This window comes from Saccopteryx leptura, chromosome 5, assembly GCF_036850995.1.
Source record: "Saccopteryx leptura isolate mSacLep1 chromosome 5, mSacLep1_pri_phased_curated, whole genome shotgun sequence".
Taxonomy (NCBI): Eukaryota; Metazoa; Chordata; class Mammalia; order Chiroptera; family Emballonuridae; genus Saccopteryx; species Saccopteryx leptura.
Window position 1 is genome coordinate 4,246,851 of NC_089507.1, and position 13,239 is coordinate 4,260,089.

Genomic DNA, 13,239 nt, shown 5'->3' on the forward strand with positions numbered 1-13,239 from the left:
CCCCCAGGCGCCATACCCTGCGCCGTGCCCCCCCCCCGCAGGCGCCATACCCTGCCCCCCCAGGCGCCATACCCTGCGCCGTGCCCCCCCCCAGGCGCCATACCCTGCGCCGTGCCCCCCCCCAGGCGCCATACCCTGCGCCGTGCCCCTCCCCCCCAGGCGCCATACCCTGCGCCGTGCCCCTCCCCCCCCCAGGCGCCACACCCTGCGCCGTGCCCCTCCCCCCCCCCGCGCCACACCCTGCGCCGTGCCCCCCCCCAGGCGCCACACCCTGCGCCGTGCCCCCCCCCCCCCCCCGGCGCCATACCCTGCGCCGTGCCCCCCCCAGGCGCCACACCCTGCGCCGTGCCCCCCCCAGGCGCCACACCCTGCGCCGTGGGGTCCCCCCCGGGCGCCATACCCTGCGCCGTGCCCCTCCCCCCCCCCCGCGCCATACCCTGCGCCGTGCCCCCCCCAGGCGCCACACCCTGCGCCGTGGGGTCCCCCCCGGGCGCCATACCCTGCGCCGTGCCCCCCCCAGGCGCCACACCCTGCGCCGTGCCCCTCCCCCCGAGGCGCCATACCCTGCGCCGTGCCCCCCCCCAGGCGCCACACCCTGCGCCGTGCCCCCCCCAGGCGCCATACCCTGCGCCGTGGGGTCCCCCCCGGGCGCCATACCCTGCGCCGTGCCCCCCCAGGCGCCACACCCTGCGCCGTGCCCCTCCCCCCCCCCCCCCCCGCGCCACACCCTGCGCCGTGGGGTCCCCCCCGGGCGCCATACCCTGCGCCGTGCCCCCCCCAGGCGCCATACCCTGCGCCGTGCCCCCCCCCAGGCGCCACACCCTGCGCCGTGCCCCCCCCCCCCCCGGCGCCATACCCTGCGCCGTGCCCCTCCCCCCCCAGGCGCCATACCCTGCAGGGTCCGCAGCTGCTCCAGCCGGCGCCCCTCGTGGTCCCGCACGACCCTCTCAACCTGCTGGTCATATGCTTGCACGAGCCGACCCACGCTGGCGCCGGTCACGTAGACGCTCTCCACAGCCGCCTCCAGCAGCGTCCTCTGTGGGCGGGAGGGAAGGGACTCCGCGAGGGGCCACTCAGCACGGCCCCCCATCTTCCCGTGCCCTGGCTCTCACCTTCCACCCTGGCTCTCACCTTCCACCCGTCTCCAACCTAGACTGGCCGGGGAGGAGGCAGAGAGTGCGTGGTTGGTTTGAACCAGTTGTTACTACGTGTTATTTCCCTGGTCATGGATAGGCTAAGGCTGCGGGTACAGCCCTGGCCCGTGAGATGCAAAGTGAGGAAATGCCTGCTAGGGGCCGGGGGCTCCCCTTTCTGAACAGGAAGGCACAGCCTCAGTGCGAGGAAGAGACTTGGCCGGGTTCCTCTTCCTTCCCTGGAATGCAGATCTGATGTCTGGAGGGTCAGTGGCCACTTTGAGACCATGAGGCAGCACACTAACACTAGGAATGGCAGGTCAGAAAGAAAGAGCCTGGTCCTTGGTCACGTCACAGAGCCTCTGAGCCTGGAACGACCCACGTCCACATTTCTTGTTCTGTGGGATGAGTGACCTCTCTCTGCCCGAGTCGTCTGAGTAGGACTGTGTGATTCGCAGTTGTGTGCATTCCCCGGGGATACACCTTCAGACCCAGAGCAGAAAAGGGAGGCAGAGCTGAGATGCCCTGGCCTTGGAGACGTGATAGCTGGGTAACATCCCTGCCGAGGTTAAAGGTCACCACCCTGTCCTCCCTAAAATGATGGGCAGCCTCTGCAAGGCCCAAAGCTCCCGCGAGGGGACAGCACGGACCCGTCCTCTTGCCCGCCCCTCCCTCCCGCCGCACCCCGATCCTCCTGGCCCTCGGATTTCCCAGGCACCGGGGTTGGCGCGCACCTTGAGGTCATCCCGGTCCTTGGCCCGGCTCTTGGTGGCCGCGGTCCGCGCGTGCCCCAGCAGCGCCCGCCCGAGGGCGCGCTCCGTGTGCTGCTGCAGGAGCCGCCCCACCTCCCGGGCCTCGGCCAGGAGCTGCTGCTGCAGCTGCAGGCGCGTCTGCTGCGCCTCCTCCTGCAGCCGGCCGGTCTCCTCCGCCACACGCGCTTCCTGGGGAGGACGGAGAGGGAGGGGCCGCGCTGCTGACCCGCACAGGCGTCCGGCCAGGGCCAGGGGCCCAGGAAGGCTGGACAAGGGGTGTAGAAGTGGGGGCCTCTGGGCTTGCCAAACCCAACACAGTGGATGAGCTAGGGGGTGAAGGCACCGCCCCCCCACACACTCAAAGCATTTATTGAGCACCAACTGTGTGCCCAGTGCCCTCTCTTCATCTGTCATATACACAGGGACTTCCTCATTCCTGCAGAACGCCAGGAGTGATGAGGACACAGAGGCTCAGAGATGTTAAGTGACTTTCTAAAAGTCACACAGCAGAGCTGGGTTTTGAAGCCAGGTCTGAGTCTGAGGGTACTGTGGGACATCACAGAAGCCAAAGCAGGGGGTCTGGGGCCCTGGGGACAGCCTTTCCCTGTGGGGACAGGAGTCAGAGAAGGAGGTGAGGCGGTCAGGGACAGGGCAGCCGGCTTCCCACAGAGTCCTCCTGGGCAGAGCGAAAGAGTGTGAGCATGTCCCCTCACTAACGGGTCAGACACACCAGAGCTGCTTCCACGGCTCAGCGGCTACCTGAGACCCTGCGATAGTCTACGTGGGTCCAAATCCCGGCCTTAGGGTCTGCAAGTTTAAGGTCTGTTAAAACCTTAAAACAAATCACAGGGCCCCTTCCCCCAGTCTCCCGATGACAAGTAGACCCCTCTCCCTCTGGGTTTCACGCGCATTTTCAGTATACACCTCATCACAGCGTACGCTGGGGCCCTGGGCACCCTGGGGGGCCTCCAGCAGGGCTGTCATCGCCCCCGCCCTGTAGCCACGGGGGTGGCAGGACGTGGCCCGCGGGGACGGGGACGGGCGCGGCTGGACGGGCCGTCTCACCAGGGCTCGGAGCAGCTGCCACTGGTGCTCGTCCGGGCACGGGGAGGAGCCCTGCTCCAGGGCGTGCTGCTCGCGCAGCTCCTGCAGGAGGCTCTTCTTCCCGCACAGCCGCATGCGGGTCAGCGCCGCCACGGCCTGGCCACGGAGGGCCAGCCTCCGGAGGGCCGCGCGCAGCAGCAGGCCGTGCCCCTGCAGGACGCACCGGGCGGACCTGTGGGGAGAGCGGGGGCAAAGGTCAGTGCTCTCGGCCTCTCCGGGCGTGAAAGTGAATTTTATGTGTCAACTCGGCCGGACCACGGCTGCCGGGACCTCTGCTCGGACGTGACTCGGGGGGTTTCTGGATGCGCCCAACGTTTCAGTCAGTGGACGGAGTAAAGCAGACCCCCCTCCCCGAGACGGGTGGGCTTCGTCCTGTCCGGTGACCGCCTGAAGCAAAGGACAGGCTGACCCTCCCATAAGTAAGCAGGAACTTCTCCTGTCCAGCTTCCCTGAGCTGGGACATCACCTCTTCCCTGCCTCTGGACTCAGACTGAGAGACCGGTTCTTCCAGGGCCTCGAGCCGGCCGGCTCCGGGACTGGACCTGACACCAGCGGCTCCCGGCTCTCAGACCTGCAGGCTGGGGGCTGGGGCCACGTGCGGGCTCTCTGTGCCTCCAGGCTGCGCGCTGTGCCCAGAGCCACCTCTCAGCTCCTCTCCCCTCTCTCTGCTCTGTATGGTATAGACAGACAGACAGATAGAAAGGTAGGTAGGTAGATAGATAGATGGATAGATAGATAGATAGATAGATAGAAAGATAGATGATAGACAGACAGCTAGCTAGCTAGAAAGACAGAAAGATAGATAGATGATAGATAGATAGATAGACAGGCAGAGAAACACACACACACCATTGATTCTCTCTGGAAAACCCTAATACACCGAGCTACCAAGAAACGCCCAGGAGGCCCTGGCCGGTTGGCTCAGTGGTAGAGCATCGGCCTGGCGTGCGGGGGACCCGGGTTCAATTCCCGGCCAGGGCACATAGGAGAAGCGCCCATTTGCTTCTCCACCCCTCCCCCTCTCCTTCCTCTCTGTCTCTTCTCTTCCCCTCCCGCAGCCAAGGCTCCATTGGAGCAAAGATGGCCCAGGTGCTGGGGATGGCTCCTTGGCCTCTGCCCCAGGCACTAGAGTGGCTCTGGTCGCGGCAGAGCGATGCCCCAGAGGGGCAGAACATCGCCCCCTGGTGGGCAGAGCGTCGCCCCTGGTGGGCGTGCCGGGTGGATCCCGGTCGGGCGCATGCGGGAGTCTGTCTGACTGTCTCTCCCCGTTTCCAGCTTCAGAAAAAAAAAGAGGAAAAAAAAAAAAAAGAAGAAGAAACGCCCAGGAGTCACAGCCAGCAGCCCCCCCCCCCCCCGAGGACGCAGGTTAGAATACCCCCCCCCCGTCTGCTGCCCGTCCTCTCAGACGGGGGTGCCCACTAGAGTTCTATGAAGCCACCTATTCTTTTATTGATCTGTTTAACCTTCTCCCACCCTGTCCCAAGTTTCAGATGCACACGTGCAGTTGGCTTCAGTTCACAGCCCCATGAATTTCTTATGTAACTCTCAATGTTAACCCATCCAAAACTGAGGTCATGAGCTCTTTCTGAGTTCCGATCTTAGTGACTAAAAAAAAAAAAATCTTGGTCCACCAGAGAGGCTCAGCATTCGGTTTAACAAACTGGGGTGTTTGCCGACAGCCTGCAAAGCCGAGCAGAGCATTGGCAGTCAGCCCCCCAGGGAGGAAGGACCCAGCAAACCCTCCGAGCTCTCCACTGGGGGCCGCGTCCTGGCAATAAGGCCTCAGTCCACACAGAGACCTGACTTTCAACCAGCCGGATGCACAGATGGAGTCAGCAGCTGGGTTTGTCACCATCAGAGACCCCGATCGAAGGAAGACTCGTCCTCTCCGGAGGAAGAGCCCATCATTTAAAGTCTGGAATTATCTCAACAATTTTCATTCACTGTGTCCAGCCTTCAGGAAAAATAACCAGACCTGCAAACTGATTAAGAATTAACCAAAAACCAAAGAGGAAAACCCAGGTAATAGAAACCTACCCACAAGAGGTTGAATACTGAAATAATCAGGCATAAACTTCAAAACAGTCATGACGAATATGACAAGATGAGTAATTGTAGCAGGTAAATGAAAACCAGGAGGGGACTCGAAAGGACATTGCAGAGCCTGAGACAGTGACCGACATGAAGGCCCGAGTGTGTGGGCTTGCAGCAGAGAAGACACAGCTGAAGGGAGCGTGACCTCAGAGATTCCTCAAAACAAGTACCTGGGCTGAACACCCGATAGCAAAAGAATGAAAAATAAAGGAGATTATTTAAGAGATATGTAGGACAAGTAAAAAAAAAAAAAAATCAGTAAATGTGTAACTGAATCCCAGAAAGAGTAGGGGCGGAGGGTGGGCAGAAGAAATACTTAGAGAGAGGACGGCTGAGAATTTTCGAACACCAATAAAAGATAGCAAATCACAGATTCCTGAAGCACAGATTTACCAAACACACAAAACACATACATTCAAACCACATCCATGTTTAGGGTTATTATAATAAATGAATGAAAACCCAAAGAACAGAAGAAATTCTAAAAAGGAGCCAGAAATGATAGAAATGGGAAGACAACAAATTATCTTTAAAAGTATTAAAAAGACAAAAAACACACACACACACATATACACACAATGAACTAGAATTCTATACTTAATGAAAATATGCCTCAAAAAATGAAGATGACATAGATATTTTCAAACGGAACCCGGGAGAATTTGTCACCAGTGGACCTGATGCAGCAAGGACGTCAGGCAAAGAAAGACTTATCCCTGGCGGGAGCTTAACGGTACAGGAGAGAAACAAGAGCATCAGAAAGTGGAAAGACGTGACTGTGCAGAAGTGACCGTTGACGGCACGAAACAAAAGTATCTAATGGGGCTGAAAATACAGAGAGAAAAATACGCAACGAGGAACGCCTTGTCTGGGGAAAGAATACGTGGCACTAAGATATTCCAAGGCGTTTGTTCTGTCCAGGAAGAAGGAATATATGAATGCTTATTAGATTTTTGAGAAGTCAAGGATACAATTCAAAATCTCTGAACCACTAAAAGCCAGCAAAACAATAAAATAAAAAAAGTAACCAAGAAGCTGAAAGAGAGACGAACTAGTACGATGAGAGACACTTAATTCAAAAGAAGGCAAGAGAGGAGAGAAAAAGGGACCTAGAGCAGGTGAGCCAAACATAAAACAACAGTTAAGATGAGAGATCCAGACCCCAAATATGCTAGCATTGGGGTTTACAGTAAATATAAATGGCCTAAATATTAGTGTAACTAAAAGACACAGATTCTCAGGCTCACACATCCTCCAGCCGCTCGCCTAGGTCCTCAGCACGGCCCACCAGGTTCTCCCGGCGGCGGCCTGTGAATGCCTCTGCCTGCATCTCCTTCTCTGGGAGCCTCCCCCCCGGGAGCCAGGGCGACCTCCGTCCACCTGCCTCTTGAGGAACACACAAATCCGCTTCCTGGGAAAGGCTGAGCAGCTACCAAAACAGCTCTAGCAAGGTAATTTTCCTCATATGAAATAAGGAGAAAGAAGTAATTTGCAGCCCGTTGAAAAAAAAAGAACATGCTCTACTTGTAGTGATAGCAGAAATATAAAAATGTATTAATAAATGGGAAGCTACTGAAAATGAGCGCATGGGATGTTTGGGGCATGATGAATATATCCTAAATTTCGATTGTGGTAGTGGGTGCACCACTGTACACTTGTTAAAAACCACCCGTGAGAAAGCGGTCCAGGAGGCACAGTGGTCCAGGATGACTCTATGAAGCACACAGTGTTAGTCCCATTTTACAGATGAGGCGATCAAGGGCAAGAAAAGTTAAGTCACTGGCCCAGGTCCATTCTGACTCCAAGCCTTTACCCCCAGCATTCTGCTATCACCCTATCCACACTTACCTTCACAATTTAGTTGGTTTCAAAACCATACTGTAAGAGGCACGAGATGGGGGGGGGGGCAGTGAACGTGCCCACCTTACAGATGAGGAGACTGAGGCCAGCGTGCAGTATCACACAGGACACAAGGCCCCAACCCTTCAGAAAGCTGTACTCACTCTTCACTGAGGCCACCAAGCCGGCCCAGCACTTGCTGGACGATGCTCTCATGTTCGTCTCGCAGGTGTGTCTGCAACACGGCGGACAGAGCGTGCTCCTCCAGCCACACCTACACCCGGACAGAGGGACAGGCGTCAGCTCAAGCTCAACTCACCTGTCGTTGCTTTGTTGGACTGTGCCTTTTATTTCTTGTTCAACATCCTTCTCCCCGGATTTCATTAAGAGTGTTCCCTTCTATGTTCTTCCAAAGACTTAACATTGTTTCCTAGTTGCATTTACTTTGTAACACATTTAACACTTTTTTTTTTCCTGGGGCATGAGGAAGGACTCTAATTTTCTCTGGACAAACCGATACTAATTATGCCAGCATCCTTTATTAGATAGCTTACCTTTTGATGACTGGCTGTCATGCCACCCTGGATTACATAGTTTCCATTTACACAGACACCTCCTGCTAGGCTCCCTCTTTTATTCTGTGGGTCTGTACATTTCCGCACACACACCACACTGCTTTTAGCTGTCATTCTCATGTACAAAACTGTCCTAGCTGTCTTTTTTTTTTTTTTTTTTTTTTTGTATTTTTCTGAAGCTGGAACCAGGGATAGACAGTCAGACAGACTCCCGCATGTGCCCGACCGGGATCCACCTGGCACGCCCACCAGGGGGCGACGCTCTGCCCACCAGGGGGTGACGCTTTGCCCCTCCGGGGCATCGCTCTGTCGCGACCAGAACCACTCTAGTGCCTGGGGCAGAGGCCAAGGAGCCATCCCCAGCGCCCGGGCCATCTTTGCTCCAATGGAGCCTCGCTGCGGGAGGGGAAGAGAGAGACAGAGAGGAAGGAGAGGGGGAGGGGTGGAGAAGCAGATGAGTGCCTCTCCTGTGTGCCCTGGCCGGGAATCGAACCTGGGACTTCTGCACGCCAGGCCGACACTCTACCACTGAGCCAACCGGCCAGGGCCCTAGCTGTTCTTGGTTGTTATTCTTCCTCTCCTACAGATTTTAGGAAGTTTATCAAGTTCTGGGGATTTGCGAGGAGGGGGGGGATTTTCTTGTAATTTGATCGAATTATACAGATTAATCTGGAGAGAATTCCTAAACTTGCGTTTGGAAGGCATACACTGTACTTAGTATATTCCCTGAGGAAGGCAGTCCAGTTAAAGACCGCCAGTAGCATACCCACGGCTGGACCCATGGGAATGACAGTTAACCCTTCCCTCCTCCAAACAGAAGGAGGAAGACAGTGCCAGCCAGCCTTCTCCCCACCTCCTATGCCATTGCTATTATTTCGGTTCTACCCTATTTCCTAAAGTCCTCATTTTCTTTTAAAGCATTGATGCTCCTTTCTTGGGTCAATATCATTTTTTAATTTTCGTGCCCTTTGTTCTCCTCTCCTGCCTTGACAGTTACAGGTTCTGGTTCTGGTTCTGTCCCTGCAGTGGGTTTGCATTTTAAACATACACTCCTGACCCCACAGAACCTAAAGTGAATCAGCACGCCCTTTACCTTATGAGTCATAGCTGTCACTTGTCACTGATTCTGCCAACTTCCTTTCCGTACCTTTGAACATCACCTCTCCTTCATCCTCTGTATTCTCTCCTTCTAGAAGTCCTAGGGGACTGTGAGGAAGTTTCTCGAGGACGTCCTCACTCTGTCCCCCACGTCTCCTCCGCCCGTTTCTATTCTCCCCCCCTCTGGCTCTCGGCCGTGCCTCCTGGACCACTTTCCCACCTGTATCTCCTGGTCCACGCCCTGTGTCCTCAGCCCTATTTAATCCGCTGTTTAACTCCTCTGTTACATTTGTTTCAGGAACATTAGTCTGTTGACGACAGACTAGTGAGAAGTGCCTGGCTTTCAGTCTGTTGTCTTTTTTTTTTTTTTTTTTTGTATTTTTCTGAAGCTGGAAACGGGGAGAGACAGTCAGACAGACTCCTGCATGCGCCCGACCAGGATCCACCCGGCACGCCCACCAGGGGCGACGCTCTGCCCACCAGGGGGCGATGCTCTGCCCCTCCGGGGTGTCGCTCTGCCGCGACCAGAGCCACTCTAGCACCTGGGGCAGAGGCCAAGGAGCCATCCCCAGCGCCCGGGCCATCTTTGCTCCAATGGAGCCTTGGCTGCGGGAGGGGAAGAGAGAGACAGAGAGGAAGGAGGGGGGGAGGGGTGGAGAAGCAAATGGGCGCTTCTCCTATGTGCCGTGGCCGGGATTCGAACCTGGGTCCCCCGCACGCCAGACCGACGCTCTACCGCTGAGCCAACCGGCCAGGGCCTCTGTTGTCTTTTTTCCATCGTGTCTTGCTGATATGACTAGTAATTCCCTCTGTTGCGTTGCTATCGTCCTAAACACACTTCCTCTGTAAGCCCTCTCTGAGAGTCCTTCCTCGGGGGTCCCTGGTGCCGGCTGTGATTTAAACACGGTGCTTGCCGAATGTGCCACCCTTCCGGCGGATTGTCCCCTGTGCGTTTTGTCATTTTGGATGTGGGTTCATCTTCCATGTGGCTTTCTCTGTGAAAAGTCAATAAATTTAAATCGTGGGGCAGGTGGTACTCAATCTAGGTCTGCCTTTTCTCCAAAGCCAAGTCTTTTCTGGCCCTCTTGTGCTCCTCCCTGACTGATTTGTAAGGAGAACATGCACCTGGCTCAGACAGACAGTTACAGCCAGGGGCTCAATCATTTAGGGACCCTGGCTAGATGTAATTTAAGTCACCTTCTCCATCTGTAACTGCTCAAAGGGCACTACCGCCAGCAGCCTGAAGAGGGCGCATGCCGCACACAGAACTCGGATAGACCACAAGGTCTGCACCCAGCACCGTAGCCTGGACTTCATTCAGTTCTGGGCGTTGTGACTTGTAACTCTTATGCTTAATCGCACAACATCACACTGTGTTTTCACACTGTGTTTTTAATACGTCTCTGGGCTCCTCTTGTGAGGCGTCCACAATAACCTGTCAAAGTGCTTGGGAAACCAGAACATAGAAAATTCTACCCAGTCTTGATTCTTTAAAAGGTAAATGCACTGGGTCGCTCAGGTACGGGGGTCTCTGGTGTGAGTTTTGAGAGTGCAGACAAGACCAGCAACCGGATTCAAAGACAGTTAAGTGGACCAAGTCATCGGACCAGATGGTGCCCGCAACCAGCCTCTGTAACATCACACAACGCAGACTCGGGGATATGGACATTCAGACGTGACAAGCCGCTTCCGTGGGCTGGAGCGCGGACCCTGGGGTTGCTACCGGGTCATTTAGTGGTTTCGGGCCGGTTTACTCTCTGCTTCAGACTTTCACTGACTAAGGAGAGAAGGGGGAAGGAACCCACTGGGCACGCCTGGTACTGCTGAGGGTGTTACGGCGTTCTCCTGATAACAGGGTGGGTTTACAGGTGGGGCGGATTCTAAAGTCAGCACCTGAGGCAAACCCGCATGCTGGTGGGAGGGAGGCAGGGCGGTGAGGTGGGCCTCGCTGTGAAGGACACGGCAGCAAAGACCCAGCAGGACAAGCACGGCTGGACTGCACCCAGGGAACTAGAGACCAGGGACCCAGAGGGGTGGGAACAGAGCAAGCGGGGCAGGGGGAGCGAGTGGGGAGGGAAGGGGGGCACCAGGTCCCAGCACAGGTCCTGGAAGGGCCCGGTGAGGACTCTGGCTTTTACGCTGCATGAAATGAGAAGCCACTGGGGGGGGGGGGGTAACAGAGAAATGACACAATGCGATGCCGTGTCTTTTATCAAATCTAGTGTGCACGTGCCAGCGATTAGAAGACGCACAATTATTTCAGGCATCACTGAGGGGGAAATGTCATGGCCAATTCCATGAAGATGCTTCTTCATTTAAGGAATGTTAAGATATATTTAAAATGCATTCAGGGATCATTTAGATGTATGTAAAGTATATAAAAATATTTAGAATCTTAACTTTGAGTGGCCTCTCGTATATATATATATATATATATGAATATATATATATATTCATATATATATATATATATATTGTATTCTTTCTGAAGCTGGAAATGGGGAGAGACAGTCAGACAAACTCCTGCATGCGCCCGACTGGGATCCACCCGGCACGCCCACCAGGGGCGACGCTCTGCCCACCAGGGGGCGATGCCCTGCCCCTCCGGGGCATCGCTTTGCCGCAACCATAGCCACTCTAGCGCCTGGGGCAGCAGCCAAGGAGCCATCCCCAGCGCCCGGGCCATCTTTGCTCCAATGGAGCCTTGGCTGCGGGAGGGGAAGAGAGAGACAGAGAGGAAGGAGAGGGGGAGGGATGGAGAAGCAAATGGGCGCTTCTCCCATGTGCCCTGGCCAGGAATCGAACCTGGGTCCCCCGCACGGCAGGCTGACGCTCTACCGCTGAGCCAACCGGCCAGGGCCACCTCTCGTATATTTTAAATGTGCTCTGGCCGTGGGGTGAGGACAGACCACAGGGGCCACGGCAGACACAGGGAGACCGGTGGGGCCACTGCAGCAGTAACAAGAGGTGGCGTTGACGAGGGTGCCGAGAATGGAAATGATGAACGGTGGTGACATCCTGGGGTAGGTCGAAGGTGGACTCAACACCATTTCCCACCAATTGGATGTGGGGGTGAAAGAAAGAGGAGTCACGGGTAAGCCCCAGGGGCTCCGGCTCAGCGGCACGGAAGGGGGGGGAGGCTGGGCGGAGAGGTCAGTGATTCTGTTTTGTGCAGAATGTGCCGGTCTGTTCCCCATCTCGGGGCAGACCTCTGGGAGAGACCGAGGCCACGGCGGGTTCTGAGCTGGAGAGATGAATGCAGGAGCGGCTGCCCTCAGCTCAACATCCCTAGAGGAACGGATTCTGGCCAAGAACCACGTGAGTGAGCTTGGAAGCCATTCCTCTCCAGTCGAGCCTCCGGGTAAGACCCAGCTGCAGCGCTGACGGCAGAAACCTGGGCTCAGCTGTGCCTGGGCCCCTGGCCCTCAGACACTGATGGACTGAATGAGTGTGGTTGTAAGGTACCAGTGTGGGGGCTGTTTGTTACGCAGCATTAGAAAACTAATACAACGGTGGGCGACTGGCTGGCAGTACCAAGGGAGAGCATGTGGGTAGAGAGGCAGGTCATGGGCGGCACCCTGGGGCACTCGGCGCGCACACGTCAGGGAGAGAAGAAGCCACTGTGGAGGTAGCAGCACCAGCAAGCCTAAGCAAGTGCTTCTCGGAGGAGGGGAGCCCAGCTTGGCTGAACGCTGCCGGGAGTGCGGTCAGGGTGGGCCCGAGAGCTCAGCGAACTGACGGGAGCAGGTTTGGGGGCCGAGTGATGGAAACGTGCCTGGCGTGGGGTTCAGAGGCCGCGGGAGGAGCAGAGCGTGAGAGGCGGAGCCAGGATTCAGAACCTCTGGACTGACAGCAGTCTTGTGTTCTCAGCCTCAGGCTGCAGAGCACACCACCCACCCCGTTCCCTGTCAAAGACGCAGGTGCTGGTGTGCAGCTGCGGCAGCTGCCTCGGGCTGCTGGACACACTGAGCAGGTCACAACACAACACAACACAAGCTTGTTGTCTTAGAGCGCGGGGGCTCAGAGGCCTGTCACGGGGCTCAAGGGGGAAAACTCCAAGGTGCCAGCAAGTCCTCATTCCTTCTGGAAGCTCTAGAGAGAAACCCCTTTCCTGGCTTCGACCTGCTTCCAGAGGCCGCCGCATTCCTTGGCTCATGGCCCCTTCCTCCACCTTCGAGCCCGGCACTCGGGGGTTGAGTGTCCCCCACAGTGCAGCACTCTGGATTCTGACCCCCCTGCCTCCCGCTTCATTTACAAGGACCCTCGTGATTACTCGGCCCCCTCGAGAGCCCACAAGAACCTCCCCATCTCAACAGCCTTAGCTTAATCACCTCGGCCAAGTCCCTTGTGCCACGTAAGGTAACATCCTCCCAGCTCTGGGAATTAGGATGGGGACAGCTTTGGGAGATGTTAGACACCTCTGGGCCTAACACAGTGGACTGGGGAGAAGCCCAGAAACCTGCATTTAAGACAGATTACAGCCTGACAAGGCGGTGGCTCAGTGGATAGAGCGTCGGACTGGGACATGGAGGATCCACGTTCGAGACCCCGAGGTCGCCAGCTTGGGTGTGGGCTCATCTGGTTTGAGCAAAGCTCACCAGCTTGGACCCAAGGTCTCTGGCTTGAGCAAGGGGTCACTCAGTC

General features: G+C 56.5%; 1 protein-coding gene across 1 annotated transcript in view; it reads right to left on the minus strand.

The window, feature by feature from the left end:
• Positions 1–13,239, minus strand: part of EVC (EvC ciliary complex subunit 1) — a 60,516-nt gene that overhangs the window by 10,043 nt on the left and 37,234 nt on the right. The window contains exons 13-16 of the mRNA XM_066384390.1: positions 7,087–7,196; positions 2,951–3,161; positions 1,868–2,074; positions 892–1,036 (exon numbers count right to left, since the gene is read on the minus strand). Of these exons, the coding sequence (XP_066240487.1) occupies positions 892–1,036; positions 1,868–2,074; positions 2,951–3,161; positions 7,087–7,196 (673 nt within the window). The remainder of the gene's footprint in view (positions 1–891; positions 1,037–1,867; positions 2,075–2,950; positions 3,162–7,086; positions 7,197–13,239) is intronic.